The sequence below is a fragment of the Octodon degus genome, unplaced genomic scaffold (genome assembly GCF_000260255.1).
Source record: "Octodon degus isolate 3935 unplaced genomic scaffold, OctDeg1.0 scaffold00029, whole genome shotgun sequence".
NCBI classification, from domain to species: domain Eukaryota; kingdom Metazoa; phylum Chordata; class Mammalia; order Rodentia; family Octodontidae; genus Octodon; species Octodon degus.
In genome coordinates, this window is record NW_004524605.1 from 13,332,816 (window position 1) to 13,352,230 (window position 19,415).

Below are 19,415 nucleotides of genomic sequence, written 5' to 3' on the forward strand. Positions count from 1 at the left end.
TTTTGTACATCCTTTTGTCAGTGTCTGACATGAGGATGAGTCATGGCCCTTGCTTGACCAATTTGCTCTCTGTGAAAGCTTGAGAAAATGTTTTTTCTCTCCATGTGTCTCTCCCCAGGTTCACTTTAGATCATCGAACACATTCCTCTGTGGTTCCATAATCTTCTTTATCAGAAAATTTGGAGCACAACTGAGTTACATGTTGTTACAGTACAGGTTCTCCTATGTCCTGAGTCTTCACTGACCTTGAAAGGCTAGGGCCAAAATGTTGGCTAACCTTGCACCCTTCTGGGTGTCAGACTTTGCCAAATGTTTTTTCTGTATTGAATTGGCATGGTTTCTCTCCTTGGATCTCTTAATATATTATATTTATTGATTAGTGCATGTTGAACCATCTCTACATCTGGGATGAATTCTTCTTAGTTATGGTTTATAATCTTGGTGGTTTGCTGCATTCTGTTTGCCAGTATCTTACTGAGAATTTTTGTATCTATATTCCTTTGGGAGATTGGCCTGTAGTTCTGCTTTTGGTTGGATCCTTCTCTTGTCTGGCTGTCATGACAATGTTTGTGTCCAGGGATGAATTCCAGGATCTCGCTTCCCATTTGATTTCCTTAGAATTTGAGACGTAGTGGCATTAGGTCTTCTCTAAATCTCTTGTGGAATTCCACAGTGATCCATCAGGGTCTGAGCTTTTCTTTGTGGTAGGCTTTTAGTTACACCTTTAATTTTATTCACTGATAATGGTTTATTTAGAATTTTTGTGTTCTTCATTTGGCACTGGTAATTCATATGTATCTAGGAATCTGTCCATTTCTTCTATGTGTTCATCTTATTAGAATATAGGTTCTTGAAGTAGTTATTGATAATCTTCTGAATTTCTGCAGTGTCTGTTGTGATTGTACCCTCTGCTTCCCTAACTGCATGAGACTTGTCCTTTCCTTTTTATGATAAGCTTGGCTAAGGCTCAGGTTTTGTCAATTTTATTTAATCTTTCAAAAACCAACTCTTTGATTCACTGATTCTTTGTATTGTTTTTTTTCAGTCACTGTTGCATTATTTTTTTCCAATTTTTATAATCCCTCCCCCACCCCCATATGAGCTTTGAGCTTGACTTTATCTTCTTTTTCTAGAAATTTGACATGTAAACATTAACATATTTATTTGATTTCACTCTGTTTCTTTGATATAAGAAAGTTTACTGCTATAAACTTCCCTCAGGGCTGCTTTCACTGAATCACATAAGTTCAGTATGTTGTATTAATATTATCATTTAATTGTAGAGACTGTCTTAATTTCTTCTTTAATTTATCTGTGACCCACTGATTCTTTAGAAATGTGTTATTTAATTTCCATGTTTATGACTTTTTTGTGATTTCTTTTGCCATTGACTTCCACGTTCATTGCGCTATGATCTGATAATATTCATGGGATAATTTCAATTCCTTTGCATTAGTTAAGCACATTCTATGAGATAGTATGTGATCTGTTGGTGAGAACATCCCCTGTGCTGCTGAGAAGAAGGTGTATTCTGATGTCATGGGGATGAAACACTATACACATCTACTAAGTCTATGTCTTCAAAATTTTGGTTCACTTCTGGTATTTCTTTGTTGGTTTTTCATCTAGTCCATCTGTGACAGTGAACTATTGATACAGTTTTATTGGTACTTGATTTTTTTGTGCACCTGTTAGTAAGGTAATTTGGCATTTGGTGCATGTATATTCGTGATTGTTATTACTTCCTCTTGGAGTTTTTCTTTATCAAATATGTAGTGAACTTCTTTGTGTCATTTGATCAGTCTTGGCTTGAAGCTCATTTGGTCTGCAAATAGAATAGCTACCCTTGCTTTTTTTCTGGGTTTCTGTCACACAGATTATTGGTTTCTACCCTTTGATTTTTCACCTTATGAATTTTTAAATTAAATGTGTTTCTAGCATGCAGTATATTGCTGGATCTTGCATCTTGATCCATTCGCCAATCTGTTTCTTTTGACTGGTGAATTGAGACCATTTTCACTGATGGTTATAAGATGTATTGATTTATCCCTGTCGTGTTATTTTCCTGTTGTTGGTTCCCTTTTTCCCCTTTCCACTTACCTGCTTGCCCTGCCTGGTGGATACGTTCTGTTGGGATTCCTGGAGTTGTATTCCTTGCTCTCTGTAGAATGTCCTTCAGAACATATTGAAATGCTTTTTCGGTGGTTATGTATTTCTTCTGGTGTTCTTTGTGGTGGAAGTATCTTATTTCTCCATCAGGTTTGAAAGATAGTTTTGCAGGGTGTGTCAATCTTAATTGAAGGTTGTTTTCTTTTAGGACTTGAAATATTGCACTCTAAACTTTTTTTGATTTGAGTTTGTGATGAAAAGTCTGTTGTGATTCTGATGGACTTTGATTGGTGATTTGTTTCTTTTCTCTTGTTAATATTCTGTCCATTAAGTGAATTTCTGGAAACTTGATTATTATATACCTTGGTCTAGATTTTTTTTTGATCATGACTAATGGGGTTCTACCATTACTTTAGTGAATAGGTTTTTAAATTTGTTTGCCCTGTCTCTTGGTTTTTCTCATTGACCCTGATCAATAATATGTTATTCTTCTCTGCATCATCTAGCAGCTGTTGGATTGGATTTTCATAGTCCTATGCTATTTTTAAGAAATCTTTCTTTTTGTGATTGCTCACTACAGTCTTGACTTCCATTTCTGATATTCTGTCCTCACATTGGTTTATTCTACTGCATATACTTTTAGTTGGATTTTTAGTCTCCTGAATATCTGTTTGAATATGTTTCATGGATTCCCTTTCCTGTATTGGGTGTTTTATGATTTCTTCCATTTTTGCAAGTTCCTCTCCTTTTTAAAATCTGTATCTGCTCTAGAGTCTCTAACCATGTCTTTCATTATGGTCACCATCTCTGTGTTGTCTGAGAGATTATTTCTGACTTGATTTCTTTTCTGTAGCCTCATTCATATGTTTTGTTACTTTTGCTCTTACCACTTCAGAGAATCTGCATGGATAGTTTTCAAATTGTTTGACCAAATCGCCCCCAGAATTTGGTGGGAAGTCTTGTATCATATCTTACTTCTGTGTCTTCTTATTCTTTTATTTTTAAATTTTAATTCCCAATTTAATTCTTGTAGACTGTTTATGGCAGATAACTTTATTGCTAATATAGAGAAGCCTTAGGGAATGACTACTTCTCAGAGATGTCCTCTAGGTATTTCTGGCTTTGGTATTTTGAGTGTGTTGTAAGATCTTAACTCTTCAATTTATTGGTATGAGAAGTTGCTGCCTCTTTGCCCCATCCCCTGGTTCTTTGATACTCCCCACTGCCATTTCCATGGGCAACAAGGTCTCTCTCTTTGTTCTCCACTTGGACTTCAATTCTTGCTTCCGATTCTTCTTGTAGAATGATGAGAGCCACAAGAAGAACTAGGTGAATTGGCCACAGGGGTCTCACATGCCTTGTTTCTCTGAGCCCTGAACTGAGTGTGTACAGCATATTTATTGAGAAGCTTAGAAAGTATCAATCACTGACAAAGGGCAGTGTGCAAGAAGCCCTCTAAATCATGCAATCCTGATCAGTCATATATAACAGATACCCTAAAACTTTACGTAAGATTTCCTTCTCTGCTGTCTTAAGACAATTTAAGGAAAACAATTAGGATTGTTCTGTCCCAACAGCTTGCAGCCAGGTGAACATCCTCTTCTTTGTTTTTCCTGAACTTGGTCCTCAGAGGTCTTATCATGAATCACGCAGCAGATTCTTGCTGATCCAATTCCGTCCTCCTCCTGTTCCTCACATTGGGGTACCCCAGCATCTGTGCACCCGTTTCTCTGCTGTTCACCTCTCTACCGTCTTGCCGGAAGTGGCTTCTTTGTAAATATAGAATCTAAATTGCTAAATTGCCCAGTCTACAGTTAAATTTTTAATCGTTCTGTGTCTTGCCCAGTGACTGCTGAGATTACAGGAGTGTGCCCTCATGCAGTGGCTAATTGGTTTTGCCTTATTATTGAGCTAAGTTGTAACAGTTTTTATATATTCCAGGTAGAGGCCCCATTTCAGGTACCTATGTCACTGAAGGTTTTTTCCCATCCATAATTTGTCTTTCTGCTGTCCGTACAGTATCTCTGAAAGAATAGAAGTTTTAAATTTTCTTGTCCAAAAGCCCATTTTGCTTTTCTTCTTTCAGTTTGAAAACTGTCAAACCCAAGGTCAGAGGAATGTACACAGGTTTCCTCCTAAGAGTTTTCTAGTTTCACTTCTTACGTTTAGTCTTTGGTCCATTTTGAGAAAATCTTTTACATAGTGTAGAGCAGGGCCTAAGTTCGTTTTCCTATGACTATGAAACCATGCAGGCGCCCTTGTTGAGGACAGGTGAGTGTGCCGCTCCCGCCCTGTGCAGTTCATACTGTCACAGGCCTGCTGGCCTTGGCCTGTGCTCCTGCGCATCTCCCCCTCCTGTGGGGTGCTAAAGGGTGCTACACAGGCCGATGTATGGAGGCACGGCGAGCCTGACCCCAGACCTCTGCCTGCCCAGGTGATCGCCATGATAAAGGGCCTGCAGGTGCTCATGGGCCGGATGGAGAGTGTCTTCAACCAGGCCATCCGGAACACCATCTACGCAGCCCTGCAGGACTTTGCCCAGGTGACCCTGCGGGAGCCCCTGAGACAGGCAGTACGCAAGAAGAAGAACGTCCTCATCAGGTGGGAATTGACAGGGAAAGATCGGGAATAAAGGGTTCCGGGCCCGGGCTAGAGAGGATGTGCTTGACTCAGTCCGCTCCCTGCTTACCCTCTAGATGTAATGAAATCTTCCCAGCAAACTCTAACAGGACTTCTTGAGAGACTGAATGTCTGAGATGAGTGAAGTCTCGGTCTCTGAGGTTAAAGTCAGATTCACCGCATTGTTAATAACTTTGGGGGGCCAAATAGCTCAGTAGATTAAAGCACCTACAAGCAGGCACAGGGGCTGGGGGTTTGATCCCCAGGCCTGCTGGGCCAGTCTTGCCCCTGGGGTGTGCTGAGATGGCGATTGAGACTGAGTGTGGTGACGCGCACCTCTAATCCCAGCTCTTGGGAGGCTGTAAACAGGAGAATCACTACAAGTCTTATCTAGTAATGAAACCCTGAACACCCTATAGACCCTTCCCTAAAATACAGAAGAAAAAACAAATAGCCTTGGGAATGTGGTCAGATTTCTTTTCCAAACTCTATCTTCTTCATTTGTGAAATGGAGATAGTGATACCTGCTTCTTAGCCACAGTCCCCACGGGCATGGGGAAGGAATGAGATAACCCACGTGTAGATCTGTGTGTTCAGCAGCCTGGAGTAAGGTGGCAGCAAGTATAAGCTATTAAAACTTTAAGCCTATATTTAATTGGATTGATGAAACTCCCCTATACTGCAAAGGGGAAAATCACCTCCTGCCTCCCTTAACTCATATCCCTTTGTACATCCTGGACCTGAACTTTAAACCATGAAGTGGGAACCAGAATTATGCAGGATAATTAAGCAAATGCAGATTCCTGACTGTACTTTGACTGTTAAATCAGTGTGGCTGGGAGGGGACCAGAAATGAGCGTATGTAACAGGAATCCCAGGAATTCTGAGGCAGGGGATCTGGGACACCATGGGCCCTGGGACACTTGCAGAGCCTTCTTTGAGGGCCAAGAACCATCCTGAGTCTCTGTCCTTCCCCCTGCAGTGTCCTGCAGGCCATTCGGAAGACCATCTGTGACTGGGAGGGGGGCCGGGAGCCCCCCAATGACCCATGCTTGAGAGGAGAGAAGGACCCCAAAGGTGGCTTTGACATCAAGGTGCCCCGGCGTGCCGTGGGGCCCTCCAGCACCCAGGTAAGCAGCTCCAGGTGCAGGCTAGCTGCTGTGGCTCGCAGGCCAGCTGGGCCACTCACAGTCACTGTGGCTGGACCATAGGGAAGCAGGACGGGGGCTCGCTGGCCGGGGGGCACAGGGTGGAACAGCTGCTCTGGGCTTCTGACACTTTGTCGTGTTATAGGAAGAAAGACCACTGGCCTAAGATTCAGGAGACCTGGATTCTCGTCCTAGACACCTGTGTGGCCTTGGGCATGTTACACGATCTCTCTGTGCCTCAGTTGTCTAATCTGACCAGTAGGGGGAGTATTACAGCGACTTAGCGCAGTCTCTCCTAGCCCCGAGAAGTCAGATTCTGAAGTGCAAGAGGAGTTTAGGTGGAACCTATATGCATCTACCCCGTCCGTCCGTCTTTAATAAGCTACCGCCCTCTGCAGCGGCACCCTAGCGCGGAAATCCGCAAGTTCTGCCTCCGACGTTCTGTGTGACCTTGGATGGCTCTCTGACCCTGGCTTCTCTGAAAAATAAAAACTTGGAAATGAATTTGTGTTACTAGTGAAACATGGCTTTTCTTACTCCAGCATCTCCCAAAACAAGCGTAGGGCACCCTTGTCCCCACAGGGAAAGTCGCGGTCAGAAAGACTCGAGAGCTGCCAACAGGAATTTCTGGACATTAAAAAGGAACCAGTCACTTATGGAAAACAGTCAGAAAATTACAAGGGAAAAAGGAAAAGGAAATAAACTGAGCGGTGGAATTAAATTCTTGCCACATACGTAAGGATAGTTCCCAGTCTGCTTTTTTGCTGTACTAAAAAAAAAAAAGCAGATGATCTTATTGCAGGTTGAAGGGTCTCCCGGCCTTGGAAGCCCCAGCCTGGACACTGCACGCCACAGACCCGTGAGCCCCTCCGCTCTGAGGCCCCTGAGCTTGCTTGTCTGACCCCTGTGGACCCCTCCCTGTGTGTGTGTCCTTGTCTGGCTGGGTGGGGGCTGGGCAAAGTGAGATCTTTGTGGGGTCATCATAGCTTTCCTTGACTTCATGTCCTGCACGTCCCCTGCTCGTGGCAAGATGTCTCAAGGACATTTCTGCACACCATTCTGTGCAGCATGGAGGGTCACAGCCCTGGTGGGGCTGAGCAGGGCCTCCGGGTGCTGAGATGGGAGTAGAGATGGGGCAACCAGAAGCACCATGTATGGTGCAGATCCATAGAAAGAGAGGACCCTGGACTGGGTAATAGTGACAATAGAGGGTCACAAACTGAAGCCCAGAGCCACTAGGCATGTAGGTAACATAGACATCCTTAATCCTAGGCATCTAGGACTGGAAGAGTCCTGAGAGATAAACTAGCCCCAGTCCCCTCCCCCAACTCCCAGGTGGGGAAACTGAGGTCCAGAAAGCAGAAGTGACTTGTCCAAGTCCCAGACAAGTCCCAGGCAGAGGTGGGACAAGCACCCAGGTCTCCTGACTCCCGCCCCAGGGCTCTGTCACGGCCTTCAGAGCCGATGGGACAGGGGTGCCTCCGAGAGCCTGCCCGCTGCCTCAGTGCTCTGTTCCAGTAGGTGGGGAGAGAGCCGCTCTCCTCTGGATGGAATCGGCGCTTTCCTGTAGGTAGAACTAGACTGAGTCAACATCCATGGCGGATGAGACACGGGGGACTCTTTAGGACCCCAGAGGCTGGCATTAGAAAGTGTGTGAGATGCAGTGGCCACCAGGGTCCCAGGTGGTGGGCTAAGCCTATCATGCTTGCCCTCCCCATGAAGGGAAGCCCCGCTCAGGATGGCAGTTGCAGGATCTGGTGGCTGCAGGCTGCTCAGTGCCGGGCAGGAGTGGGAGACGCCAGGCCAGGTCCAGAGGCAGCGAGAGAAGTGTGGATGTTGGGAGGTTGGACGCCTTGGAGGTGGCCCAGCAGTCGCGATGGCTTTCCCACCGTATACAATACCTCTCGCTTTTCTCTCTCTCTCTCTTTCTCTCTCTCCCTCCTCCCTGTCTCTCCTGCCCTCCCATCCCCTCTTCCTTCTCTCCTACCTATGTCTTAGGCCTGCCAGTGGTCCCCGAGGGCTTTGTTTCACCCCACTGGTGGCACACAGGGCCGAAGAGGCTGCCGATCCCTGGTATCACTCCGCCTGGCTGGGTTGGTCTGGGTACCTTTCTCCAGGAGGCCCTGGGCACGGATTAGCCCGACTCCTCCAGGCTCCCTGCAGCCTGAACATGCAGACAGATGACGTGAAAAGATCTAGATTAGCAGGCAGAACCACCCCGCTGCTCTGGCGCCCTTTGCATGCAGGGCACTGGGTAACAGGAGTCACTGTCCAGCAGCCTCCTGTGTAACCCACAGTCCACCCAGCTTCTTGGCCAGGCTGTGCATGCAGCCCAGGCCACCAGAGGGCACCATTGTCCATGGATTCAAAACGCTGAGGATCAGAGACCTAAGGTGGTTGGGGGGAGTTACTGCATTCTGATCTTACCCGCTGCGCAGCTCCCCAGGGAATGAGACCTGAAGGGGCCTGGATAAGAGAGCAGCTAGTCCATGCCCCCCTTGTTAGGTAAGACAACTGACGCCCAGAGTGGGGACTTTGGCACCTGAGGTCACACAGCAAGTCAGTGGCAGTACCTGGCCTTGAGCCTGGGTCTTTTGTGTCCCAGTCCAGTGCTCCACCCGTGGGGCCACCGTGGCTGTCTGGAAAAGCAGCAGTGACTTTCGCGTGGCATGGAATGAGGTTCTCCTCTGATGCCCCGGCCCCTGGCTGAGCAGGGCAGGCAGGAACCTCTTCTGGAGCTTTCTTGAACTATACAGGGGTGTCTTGGGGCCTCTCCTTCCCAGGATGGCCTGTATCCAAGAGCTGGGCATGTGGTTCAGTGGTAAAATGCTTGCCTAGCACGCGTGAGGCCCTGAGTTTGATCCCCAGAACTGTGAAAGAAAAAAATGTTCACAGCTCCAAATTTACTTCTCCACGTAAATGGGCGCTTCCTTAAGACGTGCTTTTAAGGGCAGAAAAGTAATACAGCATAAAGCAGCTTCCCCTCGGGGTGGAGGGCCGGCCCCTAACCTCATCGCACTTTCTCTTTTAAGCTCTACATGGTTCGCACCATGCTCGAGTCACTCATCGCAGACAAAAGTGGCTCCAAGAAGACCCTGAGAAGCAGCCTGGACGGCCCCATCGTCCTGGCCATTGAGGACTTCCACAAGCAGTCTTTCTTCTTCACGCATCTGCTCAACATCAGTGGTAAGCTGCAGGGCCCGGACGGGACGCCAGAGCGCTCAGTCCTGAGGCAGCCGGAGCTGCCCAGTCAGAAATTGCAGAGACTGATCGTGAATCCAAAGGGGCGTATTTGGCCATCAAGCAGGGAGGAAAACGTAAAATGCCTTTTGGTGGAGTCTGAGTAGGCCAGGTTTGGTGCAGCCAGTCGGAAAGCTTACTTTTTGTGGTAGATTCTTGTGGTTAATTTGTTACTAAGTTCTGAGGCACAGGGAGTCAAAGCCAGAATGGATTCACACTGTCACGGTGGGCAGGGCGGGGCAAGCCTTAACCGAGGGACCCTCCACACCCCCAGTTCTCAACAGCTCTGCTGCTAATTGAGCCAGGAGTGAGCCACAAGCTCCCTGATAACCTTGTTCTAACCAAGGAGGCCCCCCATGCTGCACCCCAATTCTGCATTCTTTCCTCTTGTTCTGCTGCCTGGGACTCATGCCGTACTAAAAAGGATTGAGCAGGACTGGGGAGGAAAGGGGTGGTATTCTGGGGACAAGAGAATCTTCATATGTTAATGAGAGTGATTTTAACAGACAGTGTGTGGTTCTTCATTAGAAAGTGGCCCAGGTTGGGCTTTCAAGGCCTCAGGGTGGTAAAGGACCCAGACATGCCTCATGAGGGGCCCAGGGAGCCTCTGTCCCAGTATGTGTACAACACTGTTGGCATAAGGAGGATACTTTTTGACTTGGGGTGAGTTTCCAGGATGACTGTATAGGAGGCTGGTAGAAATGACGGGGAAGCCAGAGCTCTAAAATGTCACTGTCCCTCTGCCCATGCACTGCCCTTTCTGTCAAGTGTGACAAATGCCACTTTCCAGTAGGTGCTAAGCCAGCCCCCAAGCCAGCAGCATCTGCTGACGCAGCACCCACCATGGTCCAAGCACAGTGATGCTCAAAGCAGTAACAGCTAGTAAATCCAGCAGGAGCTAACAAGTGCAGCCCCTTCTGGGGTAACCCAGGCCCTTTCCTCCTGTTTGCAGAAGCCCTGCAGCAGTGTTGCGACCTTTCCCAGCTCTGGTTCCGAGAGTTCTTCCTGGAGCTGACCATGGGCCGGCGAATCCAGTTCCCCATTGAAATGTCCATGCCCTGGATTCTAACCGACCACATCCTGGAAACCAAAGAGCCTTCCATGATGGAGTAAGAGGCTGGATGGGGCATAAGGAGGTGCTTGGGGGTGCAAGGCACGGTTTTTCAGTGAGCTCCATTCTTTCCAGAAGAAAGCGTGAGTGGCCTAGCAGTGAGGCTGTGAGGCCCACCCAGGGGCACACTCAGGCCAAAGGCCAGGTCCCACACAGTCATTGGCCTCAGAAGTCTCCCAGCCCAGCTGTCTTCCCTTGAGTCTGTCAGGCTCATCGCAGCCAGGCTTGTAGCCATCTCTGGGAATCAGGAACCTAATGTCCTTAGCTGCCACCTGACTTCTTTCAGTCCCAAGCCGATGCTTTCAGGCCTTGATTTTACTGACGTTTGGTCTTACATTTTCCCTGGGTGAATGTGGAGTGAGGAACGTCAGGGAGAGCAGAGGCGTCCTCCTCCTGTCGCTGTCCATCCTCTCCCCCAAGCCCTTGTGTTCCCGGGCTCTGTGAATCTGCCCTAAGTGGGAGCAGCAGTGCGCTGCTAGCCCTGGTTTCTCCTCCTCAGGTACGTCCTGTACCCCTTGGACCTGTACAACGACAGCGCCTACTACGCTCTCACCAAGTTTAAGAAGCAGTTTCTCTATGACGAGATCGAAGCTGAGGCAAGTGTCACCCTGCTGTTGCTCCTGCAGTCCTTTCCTGAGAGGCTGAACTTTGCACACCTATAGCAGTAGTATTAAGCGGGGGTCAGGGACTGACTTAGCAGAAGAGTGATCTTCCTAGTCACCATGGTTACCAGAAGCAGTCTTGTACAAACTGACGCACGCATGCACACGCAGCTTGAGGCTGGCTTCCTTTCTCCGCTGATCTGCGAACTGTTCCATACCAGGAAAGGCTCTGTGTGCGCGCATACACACCCAAGCCTTGTCACCACCTGGTTCATAAACTCTGACCCTTAGCTAAGCCTAAGACCTAGGGCTCACACCCTTCAGCACAGTCTAACCTCACGCAAACCCAGAGAAGAGGCCATGTGGCCTAGAAGGCGCCCGAGGAGTATGGCGAAGCTCTCAGAGCTGTTTCCAGCAGGGGAGCCTCTTGGGTGGGGTGAACATTCACTTTGGCCTTGTAGTTCTTGGCCTGGGGTGGAATCTGCCCAGGACCTTGGAGCTCAAAGTCCAGGCTGAGGCCTCAGTTACGTGGGTGTGCAGACAGCGCTGTGCATAGCCCTGTGCTCTGTTCTCTGCATAATAGGAGGAGTAGCCAGTGAAAGATAACAAAAGCTCATAAAGAGTCGACCTCATAGAGCTGAGAATTGAATAGGAATCAAAAGTGAATCACTAAATAGATGCCTCCCTTGCAGTTAGCCTTGCGTAGTGCTGCTGCCGCCCGAGCCGTGTCCTTCTAGAGTGCTGCCCCGGCTGCAGTTGAAAGATGTGGTTTTGCCTCTCCGTGTCTGCAGTGAACTTGTCTTGCACCTCACTTGTGGTGAGACGCTGGAATGCATTAAGAGCAAGAAGTTTGAAGAAAGGAGCATATACATTTCTCATAAGGCTCTGTGACTGAATTTTCCAAGTGAAAGGCAAGGCAAGGCAGGGCAGGGCAGGGCAGGGCAGGGCAGGGCAGGGCAAGGCGCAAGGCAAGGCAAGATTAGCCAAGAGACAGATGAGGCGGGCAGTGCAGCTGCTCCTGCGTCAGTGGCCTGCTAGGCCTCACCACAGGGAATGTGGCTGTCATCTGCCACTGTGCTCGCTGCTGCGTGACGCCCAGGACTCTGCGACATCTGCTGACTGACAGGACCTCGGGAGCAAGTGGCCAGACTGCCTGAGCCGCAGCCTGCTCGCCTTTCTGTTTTGCCTTCACCGCTGTTCCTTTGCTGTACCTTGCTCCTCTCCCCGTCTTGCCCACTGCCCTCAGTCACACACGTTTCTGCAGTCAAACCCGGCGGACGGTCCTGACATTGCCTTTTCCTCCCCACAGGTGAACCTGTGTTTCGATCAGTTTGTCTACAAGCTGGCGGACCAGATCTTTGCTTACTACAAAGCCATGGCCGGCAGGTAGGAGAGCTCCCTGACCACTGGTTCTGGGTGGACGTAGTCCTCTGTGCTCCCTTCCATAACACCTAAAGAAAATCGCACAGTGGCACGGCCTGGCGGGGGCGCTACAGGCAGGTATGGCACTGAGCTTGTGGGGCCTGCAGGCCCACGGGAAGACAGACACTGATGGAAATGGATGAATGCCCATGGACACAGTGATGAGGGAGGTGATGTGCCGTCTGTGAAGGCAAAGCTCATGGGACTCAAGGCCCCCAGAGCAGTCACATCTGGGCTAGGGTTTGGAGGGAGGAAGCAAAAGGTTGTCTGAAGGAAGCAACATCTTAGGAGTTAGACGAGATACAGAAAGAAGCAGGAAATTGCAAGCAGAAGGGGCTTCTTGTGCCGACCTGTGTGAAACTTCTAAGCTAAGAGTGTTGGGAGGGTTCCTGGGACACAAGACTGCCACTCCACCCGTGGCCACTAGGGGGCACTGTGTGACAAAGCCGGAGAGTGGCAGGGCCGATCCTGGGCTGTGCAGACAGACCTTCATTTCAGGCGTGCAGCTTTGCAGAATGGGGTCAGAAGCAGAGCAGTGCCTCGATCTGATTTTCCACTTTAAAATTCACTCTTTAAGATTATGGAGTGGTGGGGATGGAAGGGAGGTCCGTGAGGATGGCTGTGCGGAACCCGGTAGGAGGCCAGTGTAGGGCCTGAGACTCATCAGCATTGCCAGGATGTGTGGATTTAAAAGGCACTGTGAGCCCCTGGCTTTAGCCCCCGGGAATATCTGTCTACAAAACCTCAGATAATCTTACAAGTAATATTCTTACTGGAAATCCAAGTAGACTAGCCAGTAATTTCTAGAATAGTCCCTTACTTTCTTGGATTTTCTTTCATGGAAAGAATTGGGTTCATTTTGCTTTTGACAGTTGAAGTTGCTCTGACATTTTTTGAATAGAAATCCTTGCACTGCGGGTACAGGTTACTGTCAGCACAGAATATAGCTAATGCAAATGACTGCTGCAGTCAGCCGTATAGTGAGCAGTACTTAGGACTTTAAGGAAGCACATTGTCACTGCCTGTCATGCCGTGGTCTCTCAGTGAGGGCAAGTGAGCTGGGCGTGGTGGCACACGTCTGTAATCCCAGCACCCATGAGGCTGAGGCAGAACTATCACTGCAAGTTTGAGGCCAGCCTGGGCTACATAGTGAGTCCCAGGCCAGTCTGCACTGCATAGTGAGGCCCTGTCTTAAAAAAAGAAAGAAAAAAAACAGGAATGAAAGTGGATTGCGTAGGATGCAGACCTCTGAGCTCGTCTGCCACCTTCTCCGAGACAATTCTGATTGAGAATATTGGCCCAGCTTTAACAAACTTTGGCTTGTTACACATTCAGTCCTCTGTATATTTAGTTTCTGAAATACCCTCCCTGGAAATACAGCCCTGAGTCAACAGCACTTCCTGTGAGATCAGGGGGAATTTAGGGGAGTTTGGGAAACTGGGAAAAGCACAGGGGGGAAGGGTAACCTCAGTCAGGGCCATAAGGTCGGTGGCATTCGCTAAGAAGTGAGATGAAGACCCAGGTGGAAGCCACACGTGCCCTTTAAAACATTTGAGTACAGTAAGGCCCCCGGCTTACAGAAGAGTTCCATTCTGGGAGAATGTTCCTAAGTCAGATACATTCATAATTTGACAAAGTGACAAATTATATCTGTGACAGTCAGTACACTTAGGCAGTACACCTGTGAAAGTCTGCAGCTCAGGTGTTCATAAGTTAGGGACTTACAATAGCTATGTTTTTTTTTTTTTTTTTTTTTCGGAACTGGGGATTGAACTCAGGCCCTTGCGCTTGCCAGGGAAGCGCTTATTCCACTGAGCCATCTCCCCAGCCCCTAATAGCTATGTTTTATTTATCCATTTATTTATTTATTTATTTATTTATTTATTTATTTATTTATTTATTTGGTACAGGGTCTCACTATGCAGCTCAGACTCGTAGTGACCTGCCTGTCTCAGCCTCCCCGGTGCTGGGATTATAGGCATGCCCAGTTTCTGTGACCAGAAGCCAGCTCAGCATGCAGTACTAGGAATTGAACCTGGGTCCTTGTGCTTGCCAGGCAGATGCTTAGACCACTGCGCTATATCCCCAGGCTGGTAGCTATATTTTAAAAGGAACAGAAAATATGTAAAGTTAATTGGGTGGTATATCTCTACTAAACTCAACATATCAAAATACTATGATTTTAACATGTGCTAAGAATTACTAGAGAATACCATCCTTTTCTCCTTCTCTAAGCCTTCAGATGCTAGCATGTGTTTCACAACACATCTCAGTTTGGAGCCGCATCTCTCCAGGTGTTCAGGAGCCACCCTTGACCCTGAGGCGCACATGCATCTCTAGTCTGAGCTACTAGACAAGCTGAGTCAGGAGGAGCACACACTTGACCTAGCCAGGGCACCGTAGCAAGGCACTGTCTGAAAATGAAAAGAGCCAGTGCTCAGTGCCCCTGGGATGGGTCCTCAGTACCCACCACACAGAGGCTGGGGCCGGTGGCTACTGCACTGGATAATGCCAATATACTTTATGTCTCCTGCCTGCTTAAAACCTTTAAGTGGCTTCCAAGCACAGCCAGAATACATTTCGCCTCTGCTGGCACTTGAGGTGCTGTGTAGCCTGCCCCTGGACCAAAGAGACAAACTCATTCCTACATGGTTCTTTCCAGTGTGCCCTGTGCTTTTTCCGCGCCGGCCAGCTCTCTCTTCTCAGACAGAACAAGTATACGGTGTCTGTGCCCTCCTCCTGCCAGACCATGGTGGCCAACTATGGCACATGTGTTATTGTGTTTTTCTTTTAAGATAAAAGATGCTAATGGCTGAGGGGTTTTCCTAATCTAAAACCTCAGTACTGCAGCGTTGGCACTTTGAGATAAATCAGTGGGCCTTGGCTCCCAGGTTGGTGAAGGTCTCTACAAGTTTCGCCATCCCTGCACTAGACTGTCCCACTTTCATCGTTCAGGTCTCTGTCCGCAGAACATGAGGCTTTCCCTGAAATCCCAGCCCCAGAGGACCCTCCTGGGCCTTTCCAGAGCATGGGGTACTCTGCAACAGTGTCTCAGCGTGGAAGATGATAGAACACCTGCCTCGGGGTTGTTGGGGAGTGACCGTGTGTGCATGCGTGTGTGTACACGTGCACACACACACCTGGTAAAGAGTTCACGCCACATACATGTGCAGTGTTGTCAGAAATCATTTTAGGGCAACAGTTCAACTCTTTTTCTCATCTTCAACTTAGAAACGTTCCCTCGCATATTGAGCTTCCGTGGGTGAGAAGAGCTGACAGTGGTTGTGTCTGTGGCTTGCAAGAGACCCTCTGGGTAGACACTGGGGTCTGGAGTCGCCATGGCTGGGCATTGTGAGCCACTCGCTGTCATGTTTACTGCCCCACTTCACTTTGATCTTTTTCAGTGTCCTGTTGGATAAACGTTTCCGAGCAGAATGTAAGAATTACGGAGTCATCATTCCGTATCCGCCATCCAACCGCTACGAAACGCTGCTGAAACAGAGGCATGTCCAGGTATGGGGGAGGAGAGCCACAGGGGACAGGGGACAGGTGGGCGTGGGAATCTGTGAAGCTAGTGCGGAGCTCAAGAGATCAGGACCCCGCAATGTCTGCCCTGGGAATTGCTAGTGTGGATTTCGGGGAGCAGGTGTCACACAGCCTCGGGATCTCGCACTCAGGAGTTCATGCAGTGCCAGGTTTAGGCTTCGCGACTCGTTTCTAGAGCAGCTCTAGCAGCCACGGCCGCAAAGCCTCTGTCCTGCGGACACTAGCTGGAGCCTGCTTCTTCTGAGTAGCAATGCCATGCAGAGATGGGTCTGTCCCTGGATGGGACCTAGATGCTTGTGTAAGTGAACGAAGGCTGCGGCACCTTTGAAACGCAACATGGCGGGCTAAACACGGGGCGGCAACTGTGCTCCACTTTTGTGGGATGGTTTCTGTTAATGTTGGATCCCAGACGGAGGGGAATCGCTGCTGGGAGCTGAGAAACTTACACTTGGCTAAATGTGAAGATGAGCCAGGCACCATGGCAGATGCCCCAAAGACTTTGTGCCCTGCCTGCTGTGGGCCCCCTGGTGGCACAGTGGCCTCTGTGCATATTTTGTGGTCTTTGCTGTCCGGGAAGGGTCAGGGCTGAGGCCAAGAAGAGGAGCACGGTGAAAACAGAGGACCTGGCCTTGAAAGCTGTGGACCCTCCTGCCATGAGAAATCCAGGAGAAAGAATCGGAAGAGGAATCAACACACTTTCTCTTCCACCCATATAAGCTCAGGGTGCGCATTCCATTCAGTCTCTCGGGTGACTGCAGTTGGCCACAATGCAGCCAGAATTAGCTACCAGATGTTAAATACTGTAGGTTTCGTGTGCATGTGCGGTCACAACATGGGCCCCTAGTCAGCAGGAGAAAATTTATCTGAAGAGAAAAGCAAGAGAATAATGTTCCTAAGAGCAGTCGCTTGGCACCCAGTGACGTGTAGGGCACACAGCAGGTACTGCCTGAAGAATATTTGTTGCTATCTGTGTAACATGCACAAACATGCCCGTGTATCCCTGTGGGCCTTAGCTGATGCTGGTTTTTTTCCCATCCTTTAATTGGCCCTTTGTGCTCTTGCCTTTAAATTTGTCCCCATGAATGCACAAAGTAGGCCATTTCTGAGGTGGCTGCTGCTGTCTTGTGGCTGATTTGAGCACAGGGCAGATGCAGAGAGAGCTTCGAGCCTGAATTTAGAAGCAGTTACAGGGGAGTCGAGCATGCCCTAAGCCTCCCTGCACAGGCTGAGTTAGTGGTCTTTTTCCTTAACTTTTTATGTCTTAAGCCTGCAGGGAAGTTGGAAGAGTAACACAATAAACACTTGTCTACCCTATAGCCAGGTTCATGGTGATTAACGTTGGACTATTTTTAGTTGACTTTTCTTTCAAATATATGCTCAGATACACCCAGTAGTGTCAGTTTGTGTATACATATGCGTATGTTAGATTAAGCACACTTCTCTTAACCAGTTGAGCATAAACCGCAGATACTGACATTTCATCACAGCATAACTCAGCCTGTGTGACACTGAAATAAACTTACTATACTTGGGAAATTTAACAGTGCCGTTTTCTACCTACAGCCCCCACTTGTGCCAGGATCTCTAATTTTAGTGCATATCCTTTCGGTGCATTGCATTTCGTTGTCGGGTGTTAGCATGAATCCTAAGTAACCGCCCCTCCTTCTGCCATCTAGCTGTTGGGTAGATCCATCGACTTGAACAGACTCATCACCCAGCGCATTTCTGCGGCTATGTATAAGTCCTTGGACCAGGCCATCAGCCGCTTTGAGAGTGAAGACCTGACCTCCATTGTGGTAAGAGACTGAGGACTGGGAGGCTTTCTACTCTGGGATGAGACTAGAACCCCAGTTGGGGTTGTTGCTAGCTGACACAGGGTCAGTATGAGAGAAGCAGTAGGCCTTTTTCAGCTGTGAACCAGCACAGTCCTTGGTGGTCCCAGGGAAAAGCAGTCAGGGGATTTAGAGAATATACATGAGACAGAAGCTGAGGTCAAGTGGAGTGGCCTCTTTCTGCACTGGAAAAGAAGACTAAACAATCACCATAGGGGTGTCATTTATACTTTTGCAAAGTTAGTATCATGAAACACAGGGTTGCCTAGCAACTAATGACTGGAATTGTCTTGGGCAAGATTTTTCTCTCAGAACTGAAGTATTTCTCGCTTCAGCCACTCCCTACATCTTTCCTGTCTGAGCAAGCCAGGAGAAAGAAGGACTTAATTGGAGTGAGAGTAATCGTATCCTCCTGAACATCAGGACAAGGGTCAGAATGGAGGGGAATCTCCTTAGGGCCTCCAGCGATGATTTTTCCTTGGGCACAGCTGCATGTCCACAGGATCTGAAGGGCTGAGCAGGTAGGCCGGTGGCCCCAGGAAGCTAGAGGACCCAGCACAGTAGACTGGATGGGGCAGTAATGGAGGCCCCAGCAAGCTCTAACATTGGTTTAGTTCTCTGTTTTCACCATTGCAAAAGTCTTAATAATTCCTTAACATGGGACCCCACATTGGCACATTAGTCACATAGTGCAGCCCATTCTGATGCTGCACAAGCTCAGAACAGGCCTATTCCCTTGTTCTAGAACATAGTAGTTAGAGCTGCTTTCTCTTTATTTTCTCACCTCAAGAATTAGAATAAACTTTACTGATGAGCTTTTAAGTTAATCAAAGGAAACCTTTAATACTTCCAAAGCAGATGAGTAGAAAGAATGAAGAAAACTAGAAAAACCCCTTCTTAAAATATCATATTAAGAATTCTTGTGGACAAAATCTGTCCAAGCTGAGTGGGAAGAAAACTTGAATTCAAGTCATTCCTTGAATGTTCCAGAGTAGGCACATGCGTGGGAACAACAGGTCACACTGTGGTTTCCAGGTAGAAGGAATTAGTGTCGAGTGGCTGGAGACCCAGTCAGGGAGGTGGCGGCTCGCAAGGTGGACGGTGGTGGCCACTGCACAATGACCACGCTGAAGGCCATGTACTGAGCCACAGGGGCTAAAACCATAGACTTGAGTGCAAATTCTCTGCAGCATGAAGTCACTCAGAAAAAAGGCTTGAGGAGAAATAAGAAGTAACATAGTCTCAAAGTGACTCTGTCAGATACCTGTTAACTCCAGAGGGAGTGGGGTAACTCTGCCATGGCACAAGCTGACAGGGCACCGTGGACTACTTCTCGGGGTTCTAAGTCCCTAGATACGTAATTGTTTTCATCATATGATCTTGGCCAAGTTGCACACTCTTGGTCTTATCAGGGGAAAATATTAAGCCATATTGTTTGTCATTTTTTTTTTAAGTAAATAATACTTTACCAAAATGCCATGTCCTGGAAGACAAGGAAAAGTCTTAAAAGTGTAGAAGTTAGAAATGAATGACACTACCACATCAAGTTTCATGACTAAATACCACGTGGTGTCCTCCTAGAGGACCCTGATTCTTAGAGCAGGAGAGTCTTAGTGGGAAAATGGAACAGGTCTAAGTGAAGTCTATGTTCCACGGATAGTGCGTATCTCAGTTAATCTCTTCAGATAATTGTACAGTGGCTGTGCAAGGCGTTCACTTTTAGGAAATGAGGTAAAGAACATACAGGTTACACCATTGCAACATCTTTTCTGTAAATCTATAATTA

General features: G+C 48.1%; 1 protein-coding gene across 2 annotated transcripts in view; it reads left to right on the plus strand.

Moving 5' to 3' along the window:
* Cyfip2 (cytoplasmic FMR1 interacting protein 2) overlaps positions 1 to 19,415 on the plus strand; it is a 139,686-nt gene that overhangs the window by 55,125 nt on the left and 65,146 nt on the right. For both annotated transcript variants that reach the window (XM_023713088.1, XM_004629394.3), the window contains exons 14-21: positions 4,544 to 4,710; positions 5,711 to 5,858; positions 8,909 to 9,062; positions 10,069 to 10,225; positions 10,727 to 10,823; positions 12,139 to 12,215; positions 15,656 to 15,764; positions 17,474 to 17,593. In XM_023713088.1, the coding sequence (XP_023568856.1) occupies positions 4,544 to 4,710; positions 5,711 to 5,858; positions 8,909 to 9,062; positions 10,069 to 10,225; positions 10,727 to 10,823; positions 12,139 to 12,215; positions 15,656 to 15,764; positions 17,474 to 17,593 (1,029 nt within the window). The remainder of the gene's footprint in view (positions 1 to 4,543; positions 4,711 to 5,710; positions 5,859 to 8,908; positions 9,063 to 10,068; positions 10,226 to 10,726; positions 10,824 to 12,138; positions 12,216 to 15,655; positions 15,765 to 17,473; positions 17,594 to 19,415) is intronic.